General features: G+C 44.7%; 1 protein-coding gene across 3 annotated transcripts in view; it reads right to left on the reverse strand.

Moving 5' to 3' along the window:
* DYNC2H1 (dynein cytoplasmic 2 heavy chain 1) overlaps window positions 1-26,033 on the reverse strand; it is a 413,010-nt gene that overhangs the window by 303,626 nt on the left and 83,351 nt on the right. For all 3 annotated transcript variants that reach the window (XM_066586361.1, XM_066586352.1, XM_066586344.1), the window contains exons 36-46: window positions 19,393-19,508; window positions 16,935-17,134; window positions 15,616-15,880; window positions 13,948-14,155; window positions 13,716-13,845; window positions 8,943-9,098; window positions 8,306-8,565; window positions 7,725-7,971; window positions 5,584-5,735; window positions 3,327-3,471; window positions 2,681-2,783 (exon numbers count right to left, since the gene is read on the reverse strand). In XM_066586361.1, coding sequence (XP_066442458.1) covers window positions 2,681-2,783; window positions 3,327-3,471; window positions 5,584-5,735; window positions 7,725-7,971; window positions 8,306-8,565; window positions 8,943-9,098; window positions 13,716-13,845; window positions 13,948-14,155; window positions 15,616-15,880; window positions 16,935-17,134; window positions 19,393-19,508 — 1,982 coding nt within the window. The remainder of the gene's footprint in view (window positions 1-2,680; window positions 2,784-3,326; window positions 3,472-5,583; window positions 5,736-7,724; window positions 7,972-8,305; window positions 8,566-8,942; window positions 9,099-13,715; window positions 13,846-13,947; window positions 14,156-15,615; window positions 15,881-16,934; window positions 17,135-19,392; window positions 19,509-26,033) is intronic.

A 26,033-nucleotide genomic window follows, 5' to 3' on the forward strand; every position in this document is an offset into this window, starting at 1 on the left:
GTAGAGGTCAAGAAAAAAAAAATACGTTCAATGGATAGAGCTAACTTCAGGTAGGAGATGAGCAAACCTAATGGTCCCAGAGGCTTGAGTCCCAGATGAATATCTCAAAGCCAAAAAGCCCCGGAGCGATTTGCGAAAATTAGATGGATAGCGGAGGTGCTACTACCCAGAAGAACCCACCAACGGTGGGCACACCAGATATGTGAGCAACAAAAGAGAAGAAACTAGCGCATACGCCAAGTCTCCAAAAAAGATAATAAGACGGTAATGATAAGAAAGCTTACCATCACTCCCATCTTTCCCATTTCCAGACCTATGGACCCTACATAATTCATTTTCATGTATTCACATATGTAAGTGTGCATAGATGTGGTTACACGTCTGCTCATGCACTTTGCTCACATCTGTTCTGCTTGCCCGCATAAGTGCAAAACATTCCCCCCCCCTTTACATTTAAGTAATAATTCATGTGTATACTGACGTGTATATATATATATATGGTCACACATGTATTTCATTTTTTATGCATAACCATTTGTCGTCCACCACTTTATAAATTCCTGCCCCAGTACACAATTTGCTTCCCATTTGTTTCTATAGACTCTACATGCTGCATAGGTTTTTGTTATGCTCATTCTCTACTTGATCTGACGGGCCGTTTTAATTATTCATTTATCGGCTTATAATATTTATTTGTTTGCTTATTAATTGTTAAAAAAAAAAGTTATTTTTATTCCTTTCTGCCTTAGTCCTGTAACACATCTATTGTATGTTACAACTACTTCCATTACCATATATTTCTTGTATATTAGTTCTTCCCAGCTTGACTGATGGAGGGGTTCACCCCTAAACACATATCTTATGCCGATTTGTAGGCTATGTAATAAGATAGAAGTTGGATATCACGTCTTTCCGTCCTATTACCTTTTTTAGAGAGTTGCGCCTATCCACCAGTTTCTTTCTTTTTGAATAGGCCTAGAAGCCGGAACCTCAATTAGAAGCACTGGCTCGGCTGTAGAAAGCCCTATCTGCATCGGTGCACCCAGTGGAGACAGAACCCGCATCGGTGCACTCATCGCAAGCTGCGCGCGCAGCAGCAGCACGACCAGAGGAGCCCCCCCCCCCCACCAGAACCTGTAAAGGCCCATAAGCTGGGATCAGAGTTAAAAATGCTGATCCAACAGAGCTGTCCAGGAGTGGGAAAATTGGGAAGGGTCAGGAGTCCCGTTCCTCCGCACAGGTGTGGGCTTGAGGGGGAGTACTAAGGATCGCAACCCATGTTCTGGGGACTACAGTTGGGAATTGGGTTGCAGAAAAAGGCCAGGGACTCTTGAGGGGGCTGTAAAGAAGGGCGATCTCAGAAATATCCAGAGAGAAGAAATGAGCGGTCCCATGGGAGAAAGGGGCACTAACAGACTATAAAAGGAATTATACTCAAAGGAAGATAATGAGCGTGGAGGTGGGGGTGATAAAGCCATACTTACCTAAGCCATGCTTACTCAACTTCTCTTCATCCTTGGCTTCCCTGGGGTACTAGCAGAGTCACCTCCTCACTTAGTGGTGAGAGATCACTGTTATTAGGGAGACGCAAACATCTCCAGTGACCCCATGGCTGGCAGGATACAGGAGGGAGTAACAATGTGACTGATGCAGCACTGTTTGCCCTCCCCCCTTGGGACAATCAGGAACGGTAGCCCATCCCCAATTCCGAGATAGAGGAGTAAAAGGAAGAAAAATAAAAAGCAGAGAAGACTTGCAGAGCAGGAAGTTGTGCCTCCTATGGACATTAAGCTAAAACTGGTATTTAGCTCAGTGCATGCAGAAGGGGTATAGCTGATAGGATGGACTAACTTTGTGCTTAGTGTTCGCCTCCTAGTGGTAGGAGTTATACCCAAGGTCTTGCTGTGTCCCACCAATGGCATGGACAAGAAAGATTGATTTCCATCCAGTTTTTTTTTAAATTTTACATAAAATCCTATGGGTGGCATATACAGCGTCATACGTCAAAGCTTTCTGTCAAAGGTACTGATGTAGCAATTGTTAACATGACTGGCGATAAGGATAACTCTACTTATAGCATTGTAATACATTGTAGTTGAATTATCATAAAGTGTTAAATGTCAAGTTAACATTTGCTACATTTGAATACATCTGCTGAAGAACGCAGACGTGATCTGAACAGAGCCTAACAGAGTAACATAATTCTCTACCGGGATCAAATAACATGTAGATATTTAATAGGACTTGCAGGCTGCAAGTCTTGGCACATATTAAAAGGGTTTGTCGCATCACAACAAGTTATTCCCCATCCACAGGATTGAAGAAAACACGCCGATTGCTGGGGATCTGACTACTGGGAACCCCATGATCCCAAGGTTTTAGCCGAGGAGCGTTCCGAAGTCTGGAAGCAGAAGCCGTGCATGCACAGCTCCACATCATTCATACATGTAGCCAAGTGCTTTAACGGGTCTATCACTGGTGGTCCCATTGAGCAAATTGGGCAGAGCAGTGTATATAAGGCCTCTGCTGGCAGAACTTCAGGACTTGCTGGGGTTGAAATCTCTGAATTGATGGGGTCCCAGCAGTTGAACCCCCACTAATAGAGAGATTTCAGCCCCTTTAGTCTGAGCCACCGCTTTAAACATGTACAGAGCAGACACATACAATAAAAAAAACGTACCTCCGCTTAAGTCGTATCTAAAGAGCCCGAGAATCCATTGGGTAAGGATACATGGTGTAAACAAATAATGACTATAATCATCAACTGAGAACTTCATCCGAACCTAAAGAGAGATTTGAAAATTCAATCAGATGACGCAATTTGTAACCAACATAGAATAAAATACATACATGTTTTCCAAAGAGTCTCTGAAAATACATCTAAGCCACATTTTCTTCAAACACATAGCATAGAATGGGAGAAATTACTCCTCGATGTCCAGCAGTCTTTTTTTAGATTTGTCACATTGAGCTACAGTGAGAACTTCAACCGAGGGACAAAGCTTCTCTTTGAAGAGAGCCAAGTTGCTATAGGGAGTCTTCTATAGGCCATGCAATGCTCCATGGGATACAAAATATGCAGATAGGGGATGGAAAAGTACCTCCACAATCCCACCTCTTGGAGGGTGACTTCTCTACAAACCAGTGATCAACAGGCCTTGGTAACATGACTAAGGACGGTTGAACACTGATTTATAGGGATCAGACACTTCTCCCCTGAGGATAAGGAGTCAGCTGTAGACTTGGCACAATCCCTTAAAGAACCTTCTAAAAAGAGTGTCAGTATAGGACATGATTTGCAGACAATCTCGGACATAAATAGTTACCTGTTCATAGACTTGAACCATTGATCCCGCTAACTGGTGGATTTTAGACATAGAACCCCACATTGGGTGTTTCTTTAGATTTTGATGAAGAACTGGCTCTAAATAGGAGCTACAAATTGTTTGCAGTTGGTCTCGTTCAGGATAGCTGTAAAAAACACAAAAAATACAGTCAATTTTTTAAAATTAGTGCCGTAATTTAAAAAGTGAAACCTGATGAACTGCATGTGATGTACGGCACCGGGGCAGAACACATGGGGGGCTTCTTCCCGTCTCTCCAGATCCTGCATTCATCCAAGATGGAGCCCACATCACACCCAGGCAGAGTCTCGCACGCCCTAAAACACGTCACTGCCACCACTGACCATTTACTGCCGGGTAGATCAGCCACCCAGGTTGCACTCGCTGTCTGAATTACTGACCTTACCGCTTTCCAGCAGCCCAAACAGTTACTACATTTCAGGGTCTCTGGTTTGTATGAGGGCCACAAGGACCGGCTAATACAGTTTAAAGCTGTATTCTAAAACAGTGGCAGTGCTTAGATAAAAATATACAAAAAGAATAATGTACAAAGGGGTCATGAAAATATTAAAAACAGCTAAAACAGCTCTGAAAATAAAATGGGTAAAAAAAAGAGAAATACCAGTCTTAAAAAGTTGGTTCGAATAGTCCTGGTTGTGTGGAACACAGAGAAATCTGGGCAGTCCTGTAGGCAGATACACCTCCTCGGTCTGGCAATTTGTGGCGAGTGTCTCCTAGAAGTTTAAGGCTTCTTCAAACAGCACCCCCTGACCTTCCCCCGTGGCCTTGGGAGAGGCTGGTTGGCTGCATTGACAGATGAGCACACAATTTTTTTATGTTGGCCATACTTCCTTGAGGAAGGGAACTATAGCCGCCATGAGGAAGACACCAAACACTCTATATAGAAGATTATTCCATCGGGTATGCAATTCTACGTGTTCTGGAAATCGCACAACAATGAGATTGAATGCATGAAGTTTGCGGCCGACTCCGGATTCCGAAAATACAACTGGTTTTGAGCTAAATTTCTCGGATAGCTTGTAATTCCAGTTATTCATTTTTCTTTGTCTCATTCCAGTAACTGAATGTCCATGACACTCAGTCTAGGGAGTGCGTATCAAGTGAATATAGGGGGGAAGATGGGGAAATACTCAATTCCACAGCATCTCCTACTTCTTGGCAACTTCGTTATGGAGATACAAAGAAGCCATAGCTATGCTAATTGTCACAAGGGGTCAGAAAACCCCTATTCAGGTGTGAACAGAAGCTTTGTGAAGGTTAATTGAGCTTCACTTGTGACATGATGCGTACCTGGGAACCTGCACTTAAATCACCAAGTTATGAGAATAGCTGATACCAGAGAACACTGGCTGACACAACAAGGCAGGTGAATCTCCCGGTGTCATACTTCACACCACACTACAGAAATGTAAGGTGACGAATAGAGGACACGGTAGAGAGAAAGTGACAGAAGTTTTAGGTCTGATCTGTCAGCTGTAATCCTGGATAACCCATCACAATCCTCCTGCGGTGGCTGTAGGGGTGTTCAGGCAGAAACATTGTGTGCAACCTGCAGATTTTGGATCCTTTTACTTCTCACTGCATTGTTTTTGTAAAGTCCATGATAGATATACTGCAGACGCATCTCCGTCCTCCCCATGCAGGACACTGGATTTATTCTGGGGGGACTGAGGAAGAGGAGGAACCTTTACAGGCCGGTATAGACTGATGCAAAGTGAAGACGTCCCTTCCCTCTTAGGCTGGGTTCACACAGGGCAGATTTGCTGCGGTTTTGCCGCGTTTTTTCCGTTGCGGCTTCAAAAGTTAATTTGGGCTTGCGGATTTTCGTGCGGAGCGCTTTTTTACTTTTTGCCGCGTATTTGGTGCGGATTTGGCTGCGTCCATAAAGGTCTATGGACAAAAAAGCGCTGCGGAAAAGCCCGAAGAATGAACATGCTGCATCTTTTAAAATCGCGCCACAGTTGCATTTCCGCACTGCGGCTGTGCGGAAAAAATCCGCACTGTGAACAGCTTTTTGCCAAATCTTATTTGTGCTGCCTTGCACTACAAACGCAGCGGTTTTGCCGCAGTGCGAATATGCAACGGCAATCCGCTGCAAAACCGCGGCAAATCCGCCCTGTGTGAACCCAGCCTAACAGTATATATTATTACTGTGTCATGCAAACCAAATTATGACAAATATGTCTAATTAGACAACACAAACAAGCCAACTACTTACTCGATTGCGCATATCCGGACCACAGAGGTGAATCTGGTTGTCAGTTTATGCCGCCCAATGGTGCCCCCAGCAGACATGGATGCCACAATCTGAATGTTTTCTAGGCCGACCCATTCCAAGTTATCATCATAAAAGCCGTGATACGTCAGAACCTCGAAAACAACAATAAATACAGTCAGACCAAACCTGTGCGAATGAACAAGTGATGCTCATCATCCAGAGATGTATCAATTTTGCTAAATGACAACTAATAACAATCATTAAATAACTGAATCCCATGTGCATCACAAGCAGCACGTTGGAGAGAATAAAAAAAAGAAGCTATCCGTAAATAAAGGAAAAGAAACAATGCAGACGTCTGGCGGAGAGGGCTGGTGTGCACTATAGTGCGGTAGCTGCAGCTGCCTGTCTGCACCATCTGGCCTTGTTCACACAGGCAAAATCTGCATTAGAATAGCGTTAGAATCCGTGGCAGAAATCCACGACTGGGCCTCCGTGTCCTGCAGTACATTTTCAATTTAAATGCCACAGATCTGCAAGCAGATTTAATCAATCATAGAATGGTAGAGTTGGAAGGGACCTCCAGGGTCATCGGGTCCAACTCCCTGCTCAGTGCAGGATCACTAAATCATCCCAGACAGATATTTGTCCAGCCTTTGTTTGAACACTTCCATTGAAGGAGAACTCACCACCTCCTGTGGTAACCTGTTCCACTCATTGATCCCCCTCACTGTCTAATATCTAATCTGTGTCTCCTCCCTTCCAGTTTCATCCCATTGCTTCTGGTCTTTCCTTGTACAGATGAGAATAGGGCTGATCCCTCTGCACTGTGACAGCCCTTCAGTATTTGTAGATAGTTACCAAGTCTCATCACAGCCATCTTTTTTGCAAGCTAAACATTCCCAGATCCTTTAACCGTTACTCATAGGACATGATTTGCAGACCGCTCACCATCTTGGTAACTCTTATCTGAACCTCCTCCAGTTTGTCGGTCTTTTTTAAAGTGGGGTGCCCAGAACTGGACACAGTATTCCAGATGATGACTGACTAAGGAAGAGTAGAGGGGGATAATTACCTCACGTGATCTAGACTCTATGCTTCTCTTAATACATCCCAGAATTGTGTTTGCCTTTTTGGCTGCTGCATCACATTGTTGACTCATGTTCAGTCTATGATCTATTAGTATGCCCAAGTCTTTTTCACATGTGCTGTTGCTTAGTCCAATTCCTCCCATTCTGTATGTGCTTTTTTTTATTTTTCTTGCCCAGATGTAGGACTCTGCATTTCTCCTTGTTAAATACCTATCTTTTAGTCGCCGCCCACTGTTCAAGCTTTTCTAGATCTTTTTGAATACTCTCTCTGTCTTTTCCCTACTGTTAGCTATCCCTCCTAGCTTTGTGTCCATTTTTATCCAAATAGTTGCATACATTTAGCCCCATCTGATGTGGTAAATCCAGGAGGGGACGTCCGGTGTGGTTTCCATGTCAAGAAATGACAGATAAATGTTTTTTTCTTTCCATAATGCGGATTTCAACTTTGCACACGGAATGATCTGCATCGTATGAGCTGCAATACGGATTCCCATGGACCTCACTGCCGTGGATTTCAGTGCGGAATTAGCGTCAGAATCCATGTCAGTAAAACGCTAAATAAACGGGGCCTCTGTATAGAAGCTATGTTGAGTAAATAAATGGTGCGGTGTAGTTCAAGTGCGACTTATCCAGAGAAGATCCAGGTAAGTTTTAGAGAACTTCAATTACAGGTGAAGGGTCAAAGTATTTCAGAGCATAAGCAGCTCCTTCCTCAGGATGGATACAGATCTAGTTCACCTCTGAAATGCATTGACCCCACACCTGTAACTGAATAGAGCTCATCCCTAGGACTTAGCCGCAGTGGATCCGCACACCGCCTAGCCTCGTGCACTAAAGATATCCAGACATGGATTTCATGCGGACTGGACTGCGGTGTATATAAGCTGCAGCCCAACCATCTGAATAGGCTGGAAAACTAAAAATGCCTCTCGTTCGTGCGATTTTCAGCTGCGATGCAGGTGACCGAAAATCACAGCGCTCGTGTGGAAAAGAGCCCTCATTTGTGGGGAAAAAAATGCCTTCGTGAGTTCAAATCTGACAATTTCTCACCTGTTGTAGAAAAGCGATCAGTGTGTTGGTGCCCCACTTGTCGGGCTTGGGGAGGTTGATATCTTTCAGGTACAGGACCAATCTCTCACAGTCCTTCGGTCTATACACTCGGCCTGTGTTGGTGCTGATCACTAGGCAGGTCTGCGTTAGCTTCTGCAGTACATGGCGGGATGTCGTCTGTGCGCTGCAGTGAACCGTAGCGATGTGAGTAGATCGGAGCTGGGAAAATGCATAGCGAAGCAGCATCCTGAAAATACAGTTATAGTCAGAGGATGCAGTTTGCGGTCCATGAGTATGCAGTGTTTTATCAGACCAAGACATATCCACTTCGTATTCCCGCAATCCCATTGACTACAATGGACTATTTCGATCCATAGGACATGCTAGATAGATTTTTTTTTTCCACGCACATTAATACACACATGAAAAACGCAGGTTTGAATAACCCAATACAAATCAATGGCAACCCAGTGCTCCGTATTACTGAGTATATACACTTAATACGGAGCATATATATATGTCCTTAGAAGAAGGTCAATTAGCCAGGAGCTTAGTGTGTACTATTACATTGCCAGCCGTACCCCTTTCCACACCCTTCCGGTCCCACCAGTATGAAGGGCTGTTTGGTGTCGGAGCCCAGCCATGGTCTGAAGTAGTCCAATCCTCTTTGAATATCAGGCGTTCTGATGACTGGGAGAGCCTGGGGATTACTGAAGTCTTCAATGGTTAAATTTTCAGGTTTCTCAAAGCTGTAGGACATCAGGCGACCGGTCTTCTCTTCGTAATAGGTATCCAATGGTTTTCGGGGATCAGGGTGAGATTCCCGAACCCAACTGAAAACCTAGAAGAAGTTTGAAGGCATAAAATGACATAATGAATGCATATAATTATAATCTATAGTTCCCCTACGTCTCTTCCTTACTCTCTATGTATCCATATAGATCTATCTATCCATCTATATACACCCCCGGGTTCTAAGGGAATTAGGTAAGGTAACAGACAGACCAATGTTTCTTATATTTAAGCACTTTATAGTGACGGGATCAATTCCACATAGTCAAAGTCAGCCTCACATACTAGGTTACCTCCCTCCGCTGTAGCTCCTCCCCTTCCCCCCAACCCCTTTGTGTGGCCATTCCTCTCCTCTTTGCTGCTATTGGTTCTGCTCATCTATTGGTGTCCTATGCCATTTGCTCTCAGTATATTGATCTCAATTACCTCTTTGGCAAAGTCATTTCTGGATTTCATGTTGAGGTTTCCTCCGAGGCCTCGGATCAGACTAATAATGAAATGATTCTGATCGCTGCAGCCGTGAAGGTGAGAGAGACCGTTCAGAACTGTCCCGATCAGACTGGTCTCCACCACAAAGTCATTCTATGTAGAGGGAATATAAATGTAAATTGTGTTATTAGTGTTTATGATGAATCGACACTATGATTACAACCAGAAAATAAGCAGTGTTAAAAAATACAATACAGGATTTCAGGTGCAGCTGGAAACGTTCTGCTCCAATCATCTGCAAGGCAGCAACTGAATGCCCGCCCCTCTGCTGCACGTAGTAACTAGCAGCGTCCCCGTGTCCCTGTTACTAGAGAAGCCAAATACCTAATGACAGGCAGTAAAATTGCAAAGGTGCTGGAAGGGAGACCCCTGGTGGCGGGCACTTAAAACTTTACCGGAGGTAAAATAAAACCGTTTTTAATTACAAGATTCATGATACACACAGGCTGTTAGAGGGGTAGAAGTTAGTGTCCATTTAAAGGAGTTCTAACACCACAATTACAAGTTATCTCCTATGCACAGGATAGAGGGTAGCATGCGGATTGGTGAGGGTGTCACTGCTGGGACCCCTGCCAATCTTGAGAATGGGGATCCCATGTACTTGGTCCTCCTTACTGTGGTGTTACTCCACTCCTGCAGTGAGGAATAGACTGGATGGACTGCTGGTCCCGCAAGCGCAGTAGCTCTCAGTTCACTTTCAATGGGACTGCAGTAATAGCCGAGCGGCACCCGCCCTGCTATTTCTGTCAGCCCATTGAAATGAATGGAGCACCGACCGCATATGCTTGGCCAACGCTTCATTCACATGACGTCATTGTGGGGGAAGATGCATCCCACAGTGACAGGCAGAGTGCGACCTGGGAGTCCTGTTCTCAAGATCGACAGGGTTCTCACCGATCTGCAGGTTATCCCCTATCCTGTGGGTAGAAAATAACTTGTAATTTTGGTACAACCTCTGTACATACATTGTGTTCTACCCAGAAAGTTGGATCTTTTGGGATTGAAAGCACTAAAGAAGATAAAGGTATAGCTATTTTCATCTGATGTTGGCACTTGTTAGTGTTAAAGGAAGTCCGTCACCTACATTTACTACATGAAAGGAATACTAACTTTTCCCACCCTCTGCTCATCTAACAGCCCGTGTGTGTATCATCATCCTTGGAATTTAGTTGCATTTAGAAGTTTTTTGTTTTCCACTAAAAATCAAGTTTAACCCCTTAGTGACGAAGCCTGTTTGCGCCTTAGTGACGGAGCCAAATTTTGGAAATCTGACATGCGTCATTCAACGTAGCATAACTCCGTAAAGGCTTTACATATCCCAGTGATTCTGACATTGTTTTTTCGCCACATGTTGTACTTCATTTAGGTTGTAAAAAGAGACCGATATAATTTGTGTATATTTATTAAAAGTACCAATATTGGAAAAATTTTGAAAAAAAGTGTCATTTTTTCACATTTTCAACCGTAATATCTCAAATATGTCCAAACATACTGTACAAATTTTTGATAAGATATGTATTTCCATCTGTTTACTTTATTCTGAATGCACACTTGAAAAACTTGTGTTTTTTTTAACCATTTAGAGGATTTACAAATTTAACAGCTCACCACGGCCCCCCGTGAAATCTCCAGGCTCTCGGCTAAGTTTTGTAGCCAGGAGCAGGGAGATTTTAAATTACCACGGCTTTTGCGCATGCGCCTGCCATATTGGCGACGGGCGCGTGTGCAGAAGCTGGGGTGAGGTCCGCGGATAAATCTGCGGGCCTTAGGTACGTCATTTCATCCTCCCTCACGGATATGATCCGCCCGATGTCAATCATCGGGCGCGCATGCGCAGACGGGGATTTCGGGTCCCGGGACATCGCAGAGGACCGGGGGTGAGTATTTTCACCTCCCCTCATGGATCCGATCCATGAGGGGAGGTGAAACTTTACTTTTCTTTTACTTTTTCAACTTTTTCGCGATCAGCGCTATCCAATGGATAGCGGTGATCGCGGGCCCGGGGACCGCTCACAGCAGTCCCCGGTAACACCTCCTGGTTCCCGGCTACCTTCAGGAGCCGGGAGCCAGGAGATTTTAAATTTGCCAGGGACACCCGGGCTTCTGCGCGTGCGTGTGATGTCATCGCCTGGCGCGCATGCGCAGAAGGCCGCCGGCGGGTCCGGGAGGACCAGATCTCCGGGGGACACCGCCGACAAGCCGTGCGAGTATTTTCAGCTGCCATGATGGATCCGATCCATCATAGCAGCTGAATTACTACTTTTTTTACACTGTTTTATTTACTTTTTTGCGATCGGCGCTATCCATTGCATAGCGCCGATCGCAAAAACCGGGGGGGGGGACTGCCCGCATCCTGGGATGACAGCTCCATGCTGTCTGCTACCTGCGGGCACCCACAGCATGGAGCTGTCACGTCCTCAGGCAAGTGGGCATTAATCCAAAGAGGATGCATAAAACTACGTCCTCTAGGATTAAAGCCCACTTACTGAGGACCTAGTTTCCCGATGGGGCGGTCGTTAAAGGGTTAAAGTGTACCACTAGGGGTCTCCCTTCCAGCACCCTTGCAATCTACGTAATCTTTAGTAAGGTAAACATAGGGACACTGCCAATTACTACGTGCAACAGTCAGATGCTGCCTTGAAGCTGAGTGGAGCGGGGTTATGCAAGGCATCATGGGAAGTGCAGGAGAGGAAGTCCCAGCCAGTACAATACTTGCAGAATGGCCGGCTTAGGAAATGTTCCTCACCTCAGCATACAGCAGAAAAATAGGGCAATCTACATGGAAAACTGAGTTGAAAGAGCCAAAACAGCAGCAAATCAGTAGCCAATGAGGACACAGGCAACTTACGAAAAGGTTTTGAAAACTTGGAGACACTTTAATCAAACAGACTATATTACCAAATGTTTTATTGAAACCAGACAGAGAAAAGTACTGTGATTGCATTATTCTTAAGGCCGGACTCACACGGCTGTAGGTTTATCACGTATTACGCCAGCTCTGTACGCCCGTATCATACGCGGTAACTCACATGCAATTAATTACATTGCCTTACGCAAGCACATAAAAGAATGCAGCATGTTCCATTTCGCAGCATATATATGCGAGACAGAGCCCATTGTTCTCTATGGGTGCATATATACACGCTGTGTACGGTGTGTATACGTGCTGTCGCTTCACTACGGTACAGGAAATGTAAACAAAAACAGGTGTACTGTGCATGGCAGCGTGCGTGAGATATGCCGTCATGTGCAGTACAATTTCACTACATCGCATCACCGTCAGCTCTGCAATGTAAAAACGCTGTAAAACATTGTGTTCCCCACAGCGTTTTACGCTTCCGGCCATGTGTGCCGAGCCTTATTCTGTCGTCTATAAATGATTATGGGGGCGGCCATCTTTCCCGAGTTACATTTAACAGCATTTAGAGAGATGCTTTACAGCAGCTTCATGGGCCATTCATGCAATGGCCAGGAGGGGGCACACTGACTTATATGGGAGACTGTTCTCTGTGACCATTTGCATGGAGGGGGGAGTAAATAGTCACAGCTTATACCTATTGTGAATGGTGGATCCAATGTTATTTACATGTAAGTATCACCTCTCAGACGACTGCTGCAAAGCTTTTTCTAGGAAGTGACAGACTAATATGAAGCTCTGTGGTCAGTGAGACAAATGCAGCAATTTGGGATTCTTCTTCTAAATTTAGGATTGTGACTAGAGATGAGCAAACGTACTCGTTTGCGGCGATTTCGCAATTGAGCACCACTTTTTTTGAGTAACTGACTACACGGGCGAAAAGATTCGGGGGGCGCCGTGGTGGAGCGGGGGGTAGCAGTGGGGAACAGGGGGGAGCTCTCCCCCCCCCCCACTCCCCTCTGCAACCCCCCGCTCACCCCCGGCACCCCCCGAATCTTTTCGCCCGAGTAGTCAGTTACTCGAAAAAAGCGGTGCTCGATTGCGAAATCGCCCTAAACGAGTACGCTCGCTCATCTCTAATTGTGACCAAAAAAAACTTTAAAAAAAAAAAAAATACACCAAAAGTTCTTAAAAAATGTTAAAACACAAAAATGTGATTTATATTAAAGTCATTATCTGCTGACACCTTCCGTTTAAGCCAATGGACCCCACAGCCTTCATCCTCAGTATAAGTTCAGCATGTGCGTGTCTTTCCCTCCTGCAGTAACAGACAGCCGGATACAGTAATAACCTGCCATTTATCCGGAGGGAGACACATTTTATTCCAATCATCCATGCTCGTACTTAACATGCGAGCGCTCTGCGCAGGCGGCGGTGGCTTCAGGTAAGAAGTCTCATTACGAGCTCTGAACAGTTTCACCCACGGCCAATTTCATTTTGATCAGTACTTTAAAATATTCAGCAATCACCTCTTTTTTTCCCTTCTCCTGCATGGCTTATGAAAGGAGCAGCGACTGTTAATTTGCAGGCAGCCGGCGATACAGAGAGAGTAGAATTAGCCTCAGCAGGCAAGAATTGCTCATTTCATTACAATATTATGACTGGAAGTTCTATTTATTCCTTCCGCTCACATACTCGCTGAGAACACGTCAAACTATTTAATTCTGCTACAGCCAGCAGCATGGAAAACTACAGTATTTTATCCTTCCACTGCCGGCGGGGCATCTAATATACTGTCAATGACCCAGAAAAGACATAAAATGAATAAGCGCACATATTTCTTAGTAATGTACCTGTTTAAGAACCCAATTTAAAGCCTTCTCAAAATAGTCTCCAATCCAGTTCTCCAAATGATGCCTGTGTGTTTCAGGCTGTCCCCGGAGCCACGAATGGATCAGAGAGTTCAGATCGGTGTTTTCATCACTGTTCAGCGGGGTAAGAAAGCCACAGTTAATTGAGTTAAGATAACACTGCATGAAAATGGATGAAGGGAACGAGTCCCCGAGGGGCGAACGATGCGATTACCTGAGGAATATCATTCCCATCCTGGAGATGGTGGCCGGAGAAGCGCTGCTCAAGTCGTGAGTTTCAAAAACAAAATTTACATTGGGACCAAATTGAATTCTCTCCCCGCTGGGCATAGTGAGGAGGCGGTTGTCATCGAGAACGGAGTTTAAGGATTCAATCCACTCAGGGTCGATGTCACCGTCACAAATTATCCAGGAGCTGACTTCTATTTGGAAGGAAGCAAAAAAAAAATAAAACAGCATAAACATATAAATACACAGTGATTAGCCAGATCGTTAAACCGCTTGTCTAATACTTTGTATGCCCCCTCACCAGCGTGGCATGAACGCCACAAGACCTCCGTAGGGGTATCACAGAGGGCAATGATTATTGTTCAAAAAATTGTTTAAAAGAGTGAAAATGAACGATAATATTCAGTGTAAACACAGCCAATGAGTGAACGATGGATGATTAGTTAGCTTCATCATTCATCACTCATTTCATGCAAGCATAAAGATCGTTGTTGGCTCGTTCACTAATTGTTCGGTTTAGATACCGATCGTTCAGTCCTTCTCATTCACTGGTACAGAGGACTGAACGATACGGTTTAAAAAAAATTAACAATTCATCTTTGTGTCTAACACCACCAAATAAACAAGCAGCACTCAAATAACCCCAATTGACAAGTCAAGTTAGGGAGGGAGGAAGAAATGCGTCAAAAAGAGCGCAAAAAAAGCTACAAAGCCACCAAGTAGGTTGTGGATCTTTAACCAAGGGAATAACTGATTGTACAAAAGAAGGGGGGCAGCAGCAAATGTATGGTGCTTCACAACAACATAAAAAAAGCAAGGACTTTATTGTTTCATCTTAAAATGGTAAGACAACGTTTCGACCGTTCAAGGTCTTTTTCAAGCTGCATAGTAGGTGAAACCGGACATGCAGTCCATGCTCTTTGTGTCTAAATGGACTGCCTGAGCGAACGAGCAAACTGTGACATAGTTCGCTCACTTGCTCAGGCAAGCGATAATCTTTCCATGTAGAAGTACCCTGTAAAGGCTCGGTGCGGCCTCCATGGTTCGGACTTGGCTTTCCAGCACATCCCACAGCTGCTTGATCGGATAGAGATCTGAAGACATTGGAGGCCAAGTTATCACCTTGATCTCTTTGCCATGTTCCTCAAACCATTCCCGACTGATTTTTGCAGCATGGTCAGGCGCATGTACCCGTTGAAAGACACCACTGCCATTAGGGAATATATTCAAATGAATGGGTTATTTTTTTTAATGAGTTCTGCCTATCTCGGACTTGGACTCGTGCATGAAAATCGCCCTTGTGAATAAAGCCTTAAGCTGAAAACACAGTGCCGTGGGCACAACTATGCTCGGCAGTATGGAGTGTAGATGCGCCTGAATAAGGGAGATTTCTTCTCTCTCACTTGCAGCTCGAACTTCGCGGCAGGGGCCAGGAGTTTGAAAAAAATAAATAAAGAGACAGGAAAATAGCGGCTGCCCGATCTTTCCAGCACAATGTTTTCAATAGGTGCAGGGAAGATAGGGCAGGCCTTATCTTTTCTTGGCTATAGTATTTACGCCCGAGAAATAGTGAAAATGAAACTATTGAACTCCTTGCGATCAGTGGATCTGTTTTATCTCCTTATACGGCCCTTATAATGCAGACATGACTTACCTTGAGGTTCTCGAACCACTTGCCGCGCACTGTTGGTTAGGACTCCATCTGACCACTCTCTGGTATCCATGTCTATGTGTCCGAGTAGCTGGTGTCGGGGCATAGCCTTAGGATTCATGGTATACTGTTTTACAACCTTTCCAGTCTTTCCAAGTGCAGCTCGTAACATGCGCCATAGTGTAGACTTGCCGGCACCACTTGGTCCAACGATCACTACTCCCATTCTTTGACGCAGTTGCTCATATAACTCCAGAGCTTTCTTAATCTGTGCCAGTGAAAAAGTGCAAATAAATCATGTAAACCGTGCAGTAACATATCAAAAAGCAACTGAGTTTAATTTAAGGCCTCATTCACACGGCCGTGTGGCTACACCTATGGAATAAAGGCTTAAAACATATCAGAAAGCACAAGGACAACGGTCCGCCTGCTGTCCGACGTTCATGGACCTCAAACATTGCAAGTGCTATCCTCATCTGTGAAAAAGGATGAGAATAAGACAAGCGCTGAATGACCATGTGAGTAGCCTTACTAGTCCGTGTGCTGAAAATATGGATGCCTGAATAGGCACTAAACAGCCGAGCGCTCGGAGCGGAGGATGCAGAAGACAAGCGGGGTGTCCCCCCGCTTGTCTTCTGCATCCAGCTGTTTTCTGCACGGAGCGCCCGGCTGTTCTACAGCTGAGCTGTGCCGGGTATGGAGAACAGACCGCTCTGTTCTTCATACTCAGCCTGTTATCAGGGAGCGGGATACAGCTGAAACAATAGTATCAGCTGTTTCGCACTGTAATCCCTGATAAGGCTGATCATCGTCTTTCAGCATTGGCCACTTTTTACCGCAATTAGAGTGGCATCCCACTAATCGCGGTACAACGCTCCCATTGATTTCAATGGGGCCTTGCAGGCCTGCGCTCAAATGCATCTAATGCTGCGATTGTCAAGTGCCATCTGTTCTATTTTTCAGCGTTTTCACATTTTTTAACGCATCTCATCATCCAGGACACTGATGGGGTGCGTTAAAAGCGTTGTCAAACACTGCATCATGCGTTGAAAAATGCTGCTTAAAATCACATTAGTAATCTGCGGTTTTGAGTCAGAAAGGGGCGCACAAATGTTTTTGCAACTACACTAAAGTTTGCATGCTCAACTGTCGCTCCATACAAACTGTTCCTCATTGCAGTGAGGGGGGATGGAAGACTTGAGCCCCCCACACTACAGATTGGTGAGAGTTCTAGTGATTTAATAAACGCTGATTGTTTGAAAACCCCTTTAACAATGTAACGATGGCTCCGTAACATCACATCACTGCCTATGGTAACTTACCTGGCTTGGTATGATTTCTAGATTCGCTTCCTGGAAGGCCTGCTGCAGGGCCGCACTTAACTCTAGGTACTCCACATCTTTAAAGTCAATTCCAGGGAAGACGTCCTTAATCAAAGCATCGCAGCGGGAGCAGTCAGCGAATGTCAGCTTTGACATGGTATTAAGCCTCAGAGCCTGAACTACGATGTGGCTTTCAGTGACTGCAAGATAACAGAGCGGTCAGCGGTGCAGATGGCATCGGATGTACACGAAGAAAGACCTTACCAGGAAAACAGGAACGCGTGCGCAAAACATCCATAACTATCAGTCGTATCTGCCGGTGCTCATCAATATCTGCTCACTCATCATGGAACGTCATATGGAGTCATTTTGGCCTTCATAACATACAGGTCATTTGGTTAGATGCCATTGCATAACGGGTAATATTTCCTCTATACCCATGAGAGCCGTAATAATATTCACCACTGTGGAGGATACAGTCTACAGATAAACCTTACTGTGGTCATAAATTAGCTGATAAGAACCAGCAGGAGAGAAGAGATAAGGGCTGAAAAGTCGGCTGTCTAGACTCACTGATGGATTTCCTATTAAAACTATTGGCCCATTTAGACGGGACGATGCCCGACACCCGTCGACGCACATACTCGCTCTCGTACTGTTGCACAGTAGCTAGTATCACTGGCGCACAGCGAGGCGGCTGCGGATTTCTCTCCTCTCGTTCCCCTGCCCCTCTCTATTGACTTAACACAGCAACCATTCAATACTGAACGGCTGCTATTTACACTGAGTGATCAGTGACCAGCTCATCATCTATCATTCATGCTGCATAAACGACGAGCTGATCGCTCATTGTTCAGTGTAAGTAGCAGCCATTTAGTACTGAACAGCCGCTATGTTAAGTGAATGACGGGGAGTGGGGGAGCGAAAGGAGAGAAATTTCCTCCTGCTGTGCGCCAGCGATACTAGCTACCGTGCAGCAGCACGAGAGCTAGCATGTGCGAGGACGAGTGTTGGCCATCGTTTGCCTGATATTCATCCCGTCTAAATGGGCCTTTAGACTGCAGTTTTTAGATACACTGATATGTAGAAGCTGCATAAGACAAACGATGCTAAATATTTAATTAAACCCTACTGCAAAATAGATTTTCTCATGTGTGTCACTGGGGGACATAGCAGGCCTTCTGCCACTAGGAGGTGACATTAAACAAAGAAAAAGTTACAGATGTCCTTAGCCTTTAAAATCCACATCAAAAGTCAATTTATGCTGCCGACTGGTTACACAATGCGAGATGATTGATTTCTTGAAATCTTATCCACATTGCTTGTACAGTAAAATGCTGCATATTTTCCGTAGCCAATTCTCTTGTGGAAAATCTGCAGCAATTCAGCAACATATGAAGATACCATAACCATGCAGAGGAGCGATCACTACTATCTGAACCTCACACTCCCATCTCAAAGACTTCTCCAGTCCTCTGGGATGTGCTATCCAGGACAATCGCAGTTTCTACACTTTCCGTCCAAACCCGATCACCATCCCTCTCATGCCATAATACCGTATGATTGCTCTTATGTACGTATATAGATATTGGCTTACATAGCATTATTTATAGTACTGTATTTATATAGTATGGTCAGACTACTGAGCTGAACAAGCACTTGTGCCCCATGTATTCCACTCTTTCTTTGTTATAGATCATAAGCTCTTGTGGGCAGGGCCCTCATCCCTACTGTCCTATTTTATTATTGGCGTTATATTTAATATCTGACTTCTTCTCGGAATACGCCTTAAGATCGGTAGAGCACTGCAGAATATAATAGCGTTATATAAAGATTATTATTACTGAGCTGCAATATACTATATAGCTAAGGTCCCATTTACATCTGCACCTGCGGCTCCTTCCAACTCTGCTATTGGAGCCAAAAAACGAAAGTGCTGCAATTACTGGATCCTGCACATGCCGGAGCAAAATGGCACGGGAAAGAACGGATTAGCTATAATGGATCTGTCCATAAGCCAGTAGTCCAACCAGAATTTTATCGGATTGCTGCACACTTTGCTATGCTGTCAGGGATTTTTTTGTCAGATCTGGGCTGGAGTCACACAGAAACACCGACCATAAGAGCAAATATTAGTTTTCGAGGTGCACTTTTATAACGGATGACCAATATAGGAAGATACTGAGAGTCATGAAATGCTGACTGAGCGCTCCAGAGATCTCTTCCAGCCGCCTGCCTCCATTCAGGCATTTCTTCGTAGGTGAATGACTGTCTGTTTACACGGACCGACAGTCGCTCTGTTTTAAGGGGAGCTAAAATCCAAGTGACTCCAATAAGGGGGTGATTCTTGCTCACTTGCCTTGTTGGGTCTCGTGTTTACAAGGGCCAACAGTCACTGATAACTAGCAAAATAGTCAGCAAGCATTCCTGTACACCAAAGACACGGGGTAATTCTTACTGTTCAGCTTTGTTCCATTTTTCTTTAGGGGCTGAAGAAGATTCCCACAGCCTCGAAGGACGGTCTTCAGTGCTCTTAATCCCCAGTCGTAATGCTGCTGGGGTGTCAACAATTCCCTGTAATGCAAAACCTGGTTACTGCAGTGCATTAAGACTGTGCGAAAGTCATATATTACAAGGATGTTCTTAAAGGAGTTGACCAAGATTAGCTTAAAAGATGTGAATTATTTTTCCCCTAAACACTGTGTCACTCTTGTCCATGCAGGATGTCTGGGATTGTGGCTCAGCCACATATGATTGTCTATCCTAAGGATAGGCCATTGTAGATCGGTGATGGTCTGCTGCTCGAGTCCCCTGATGATCAGTTGTTTGTTGGGTCAATGCACTCATGCACAGAGATGATTTTCGCCTTAAGTACACCGCTCCGCTCCAGTGGCCTGGGTTAGTACTACATTCAAAGTTCCCGCTGAAGTGAACTTTGCATGTAATACCACGCTTGGCCACTGCAGTGAGAATGGAGCCATCTGTTTGTCTGTCTATTTGGCCAGATATCAGCTCAATGCAGATCAGACCCAGTAAACAGTTGATCAGCGAAGGACTCATGCGATGGAACCCACCGATCTGTTATTGATGACATATCCTGAGGATAGACTACCAATAGTTTGAAGCTGGACAACCCCTATAAGTGAATAAGATCCAACACTGGACAGATTGCAGACAAGTGTGACGTTGTTGCTGTAGTAGGGCCTGTATTCTTATCTAGTCTTCTTCCTTAAAGTTTCTTATAAAATTGAAGAGCTTGTTCCCAAAACAAGTTGAGTCCTAAAGTGACAATGAGTTCTAGTCACAGGAGCTTCGCTTGTAGGCTACCCTATCGAATGGGAGAAGGAATCATTTTGAAAATGAATACCCTGTTGAAGAGAAAATACCGCGTTATCTTCCATAGTAGCATAGTTCGTAAGGCCGAATGAAGACAATGTCCATCTAGTCCAGCCTGTTTATCCTCCTGTGTTGTTGATCCAGAGGAAGGCAAAAAACCCCAAGAGGCAGAAGCCAATTAGCCCTTTTGGGAAAAATTTCCTTCCCGACTCCCTAATGGCAATCAGACTGTTCCCTGGATCAACCCCTAATAGTTCCTACCTGCCTGTATACCCAGATTAACAATTAACCTAAGATTTATATCCTGTAATATCCTTCCGCTCCAGAAAGACATCTAGTCCCCTTTTAAACTCCTCTATTGATTTTGCCATCACCACTTCCTCAGGCAGAGAGTTCCACAGTCTCACTGCTCTTACAGTAAAGAACCCCTTTCTATGTTGGTGATGAAACCTGCTTTCCTCTAAACGTAACGGATGCCCTCTTTGTGAAAATGGTGCAATGCTTTTTTTTTTACGCTGACACAGGTAATAATGAGCAAATCCTGCAGCTGAATGAGCAAATCCGGCAGCTGAAAATTTTTCGAACTTACAATAGCCGTCTGAGCATTAAAAAAAAACAAACAAAGAAATAAATCATTGCTCCTGTAAATTACCCCATTGAACATAACGGGTTCTATTTACGCACCAGTTCAGTCTGTCTTACAATGGATAGAGCCCCTATAAATACAGACCAACATGTAGAATAACCCCTCCAGATGACAAGAGAGGACAGCCCATTGAATCACCGGTCACTTCTGGAAAACCTATAGAGCAGTAATAGTTTTCTCTCGTGCCGACAACAAAGTTTAATTTTCTAAAATGTGAGAAAGAGAGACTTATGGGTGATTTTTAAAAAATTTCAGGTAGAAATAACACAACCCCTTTCCATATGTTGTTTTGGGGTATTTGGATGTCAAAAAGGGGGTCCAACACTCAGGACCCTGTCTGTTATGAGCCACAGTGGAAAGCAGTGATAAAGAGTGTCTGTCACTCCTGGGGGACTAAATGTGCCCATAAATTCACTATTACATGTCTTACTGCAGAGGACATGAACATCCACACAAATGCTCTTCTTGCAATAACAGCTAATTACAATGGTGACTTCCTTTTTTGAATGTCCAATTAGCACAACCCCTTCTAAAGGCCCATTTACACACAAAGATGTTTGATGAAAATTCGTTTTAAAAGATAGGGAGATCGACAGTTTTAGCGATCATTTTGCATAAGCAGATAATGGGCATGAATGCCCAGTAGCTGCACATTACCTTCATTTGCATGTAAATGAGCCTCCGGGAGCTGTATGAAGAGAACAGCAGGTTGTCCGTTCTCTGCATACAGCTACTTTGTTCTGCCGTCGGGTTGCAAGCTGAATACAATATAATCAGCGCTCCCGTGGAGAACAGTTTGCAGTCCCTGCTATCAGCTCCCCAAACGATGGATTTTATGCGCACCTGATAGCATTTACACGCAAAGATTATCGCTCAAAAGACGTTGTTTGAGCGATAATCCTTGCATGTAAATTAGCAGGAAAAAAAAAAGATTAAAAAACATTGAAAAAGAAAAATGTAAACCTTAAATAGTGCAACAGAGCTCAGAACAATGTGCAACTCCAGGGAGAACGCTCCAGCTAGGGTGAGAGCATGGTAAAAGGGGGAACATTTGACAACGCTTTGGGTGGGTGCTCTGTCCCTCCAATGAATGAGACAAGAAAGTGATTTTATGGCAAGCACAAAAATCTGATTTCCTCATCCATGGGACATTACAGAGCAGTCCCTCAATGGTGGAAAGAGCAAATTAAAATACATACAGTCAGTTTATAGCCATCTGCAAGACTCTAAGACCAAGAGAGGCATCAGCGGACTCGATAGAATCTAGAGAAGTTGTGTAGAACGTAGCAGTCTTGCACACTTGAAGAGAGGAGGCGCCATTGCATACCACCCAAGAGGCACCCGCGGCCCAAGAAAAGCATGCAGTAAATATGATAGGGAGGCTTAATGCACAATAGGCCTCCACTACTGTGGACCGAATCCAATGCGAGATAACAGACTTGGAAGCTCAAGTCTCTGGAATCATAAAAAGAGATTCTGAGCGCCTGAAAGAAGACGTTTGGAAAAGGTAAATCCTCAGGGCTTGGACCAAGTCCAATCTATGGACAGCAGATTCCCTTGGTTGTGTAGTGGAGGTACAGAAGGAAGGCAAAATTTGGTCTTCATTTGTATGGAAGGCCAACACCACCTTATATAAGGAGGGCACAGGACGTAGGACCACCTTGTCCTGATGGAAGACAGTGACTCACAAGGCTGCTAGTTCAGAAATCCTGTGGATGGAAGTGAGCACTATTAAAAAAAAGCTACTTTATAGAACAAAAAACGAGCCAGGATGTTGCACAATGGTTCGAAAGGGTGAACCTGTAGCACATTCAGTACCAGATTAAGGTCCCAAGGAGGGACAGGAGAATGGTATGGAGGAGTAGCGTGAGCAACTTCTTGTAGAAAGGTATGGATGGCTGACTTCGAGGTCAGAAGATGTTGAAAAGATGGACAACACCGATACCTGACTCTTCAGGGAGCTTAGTCCCAAGCCTTCCTTTAGGAAAGCCAAAAGGCAAGACAGTGAAAAATGCATAGGATGAAAGTAGTGTTGTTTGCACCAGAGGAAGAACGCCCTCCAAAAGCGATGAGAAATTCAGGAAGAGGGGAGTTTTCTGGCCTTCATCATAGTCTGAAATGTCCTGCATGTCAAAGCCACAGGCACCCAGGACCATAACTTCAACTGCCATGCCTTTAAACGAAGCGTGAACAAACTCGGTGGAAAGAGGGGTCCCCATAAGAGAAGATCTTCTTGAAGGGGGATGGAAAATGGAGAGTCGAAGAGCAGTTCTTTGAGGCTAGACTGGCACGACAAGAATCACTGGCAGGCCCTTCATATTGACCTTCTTAGGAAGTCGAGCTATGAGGAGGAAAGGGAAGGAAGAAGTGCAGGAACTGGAATTCGGTCCACGGGAATTACTAGAGTATCCACTGATCAAGCCTATGGGTCCTGGGATTGGGATACATAGATGGGAATCTGGATGCTGTCAGATCGATGTCCGGATGACCCCATCTCTGACAGTGCCTGTTACATGGGGCACGAAGTGCTGACGTGACAGAAAAATTGCTCAAGGTTCTAGGACAGACAGTACAGGAGTCTACCCTCCTGATATACAAGTGCCCTTTGTTAGTTTCTGAAGCGTACCCCCTCAGCCAAGAAGACTAGCTTCCGTTCTGAAGACTTGCTAGTGCAGTGTCAGAAAAGAGTGTCCCCGAATGATCTGTGGGGAGTCCAGCCACCAGAGAAGATCGTGTTGAAGCTGTGGAAGTAGTGGGATCTTATTATTGAGAGAGTTCTCTGATTTGTCCCACTGGGAGAGAATGGCCCACTGAAGAGGCCGCATGTGAAACTGCCCAAATCAGATGGCCTCAAAAGATGAGACCATCAGTCCCAGGACTCTCACGCAGTGGAAAATGGTCACTGTAGACTAGGTCTGCAGAGACCCTTATCCCCTCAGCTATTCGGCAAGAAGCACATAATAAACGTGAGACAGAATATAGTGAATGCAATGCACTGCCACCCGATGCTCCCCGGACTGCATGAACCTGCTGTATAGAATGTAGCAGTAATCTAGTTGTGTTATGGAGGGGAGTACTGTGGGCCACGAGTATACTGTATCACACAGTAATATAGATACTCCTCTATGAAGGAGTATAAAGCTAGTAGCGAGCACTCCCTAGCAATGCATCACATTAAAACCTGGTGGCAAAAACAGTTACAGTTCGTTTGATGCACCTAACGTTAAAAAAATACAGAGACAAACTGGAGCAAGTTCAGAGAAGAGTTACCAAGATGGTGAGCGGTCTGCAAATCATGTCCTATGAGGAACGGTTAAAGGATCTGGGAATGTTTAGCTTGCAAAAAGAAGGCTGAGAGGAGACTTAATAGCTGTCTACAAATATCTGAAGGGCTGTCACACTGCAGAGGGATCAGCCCTATTCTCATTTGTACAAGGAAAGACTAGAAGCAATGGGATGAAACTGAAAGGGAGGAGACAGAGATTAGATATTAGACAGTGAGGGTGATCAATGGGTGGAACAGGTTGCCACGGGAGGTGGTGAGTTCTCCTGCAATGGAAGTGTTCAAACAAAGGCTGGACAAATATCTGTCTGGGATGAGTTAGTGAATCCTGCACTGAGCAGGCGGTTGGACCCGATGACCCTGAGGTCCCTTCCAACTTGACAATTCTATGATTTCATGATGGAGATAACGTAGCTGATTGAGATTGCAATTACTACCTTCCAGTAGCTGTACACAATTGTTCATTCCACAGGAGGGGTGGGGGAAGGGGGATGAGGTGGCATAAAACGATCATCATCACCGAAGCCCTCAACTACTGAATGGAGCAGCAGTTTCAATCTTTGACCTATGGAGAAGGCAAGGAACCCACCTGGTACCCACATTAGGACTAAGTAGAATACAGAGTCCATCAGCATCAAGTATCTAAAGGTATTAAATTACACCTTTACTGACTGCATTATCGTAAGAATGCTAAAAAACTGGTCAATGAGGGGGCAGGATGCCTTCTTTAGCTCCCTAGTCGTAGGTAAAGCATTGTGTTACCGCATGACATGACTCCGCCATTTGACATACTCATGTGGTCAAAAGGGATACGGTCTCACATTCCTACAGCTACTCCTCCTAGAAAAGGGGGTAATGAGAACGGACACTGCTTGGCATGACTGCCCAGTCCTGTCCAATACAAAATGACATTTACTCCCACCATGGGCAAGGGTAATTGGGCGGACAATAGTCACCATAATTGTGTAGTCATGTCCCACACTAAGAATCCCTGTACTATAATTACTGCTCCCAGAGTGGGGGGTTATGCGAAGGGACACGGTCATTGTGACTGTAAACAAATAGTGCACAATGGCTGTACATTTAGACACGGCGATTATGGCACTCACTTTTTAACGAATTTTGTACGATAATCATCCCGTTTAAATGGCCGCTTACCCGTTCAACATCTGTAATTCACAGACCTACTAATACTCCTATAGAAGACGTTAATGAGGTGGACGACAATTGGCAGCACTGTGTAATCATATCTGAGGTGAAGGCTCACAGTACCATAAATATTCCTGCTACAAGAGGGGATGACGAGACGGGGACTACTGAGCATACACTGAAGTCAAGTCCGATACAAAGACTCACAGTACAACTATTACTCTTATAGAATCGGCGTACAATTGTTGTGATTACTGTGTAGTTGTACCCGAGATGAAGGCTCAGAATACCATAAATATTCCTGCTGCGAGAGGGGATAATGAGACTGAGACTGCTGAGCATACAGTGCAATCTAGTTATTACTGTGTAGTCATGTCCCAGATGGAGACTCACAGTACCACATATCATCTTATACTGTGAAGTCATGATTGATACAGCAACTCAGAGTACTTGGGTGATGATTGTCATACTGTATAGTCTTGTCCAAGAGTCGCATAACATCCCTCCTGTGAAATGGGAGTGGCGAGACAGACTGCAGATCATACCATGAGGTCATGTCCGATACGAAGAATTACACGGTAATGAGGCGGTAGATTGTTGCTAATCCCTGTAATTATGTCAGGGGCAGTCTGGCTGTACAACCAATTATTTCTCCTATAGAAGGGGGTAATGAGGCAGTAGATGC

This window comes from Eleutherodactylus coqui, chromosome 1 (assembly GCF_035609145.1).
Source record: "Eleutherodactylus coqui strain aEleCoq1 chromosome 1, aEleCoq1.hap1, whole genome shotgun sequence".
In the NCBI taxonomy this organism is placed as follows: domain Eukaryota; kingdom Metazoa; phylum Chordata; class Amphibia; order Anura; family Eleutherodactylidae; genus Eleutherodactylus; species Eleutherodactylus coqui.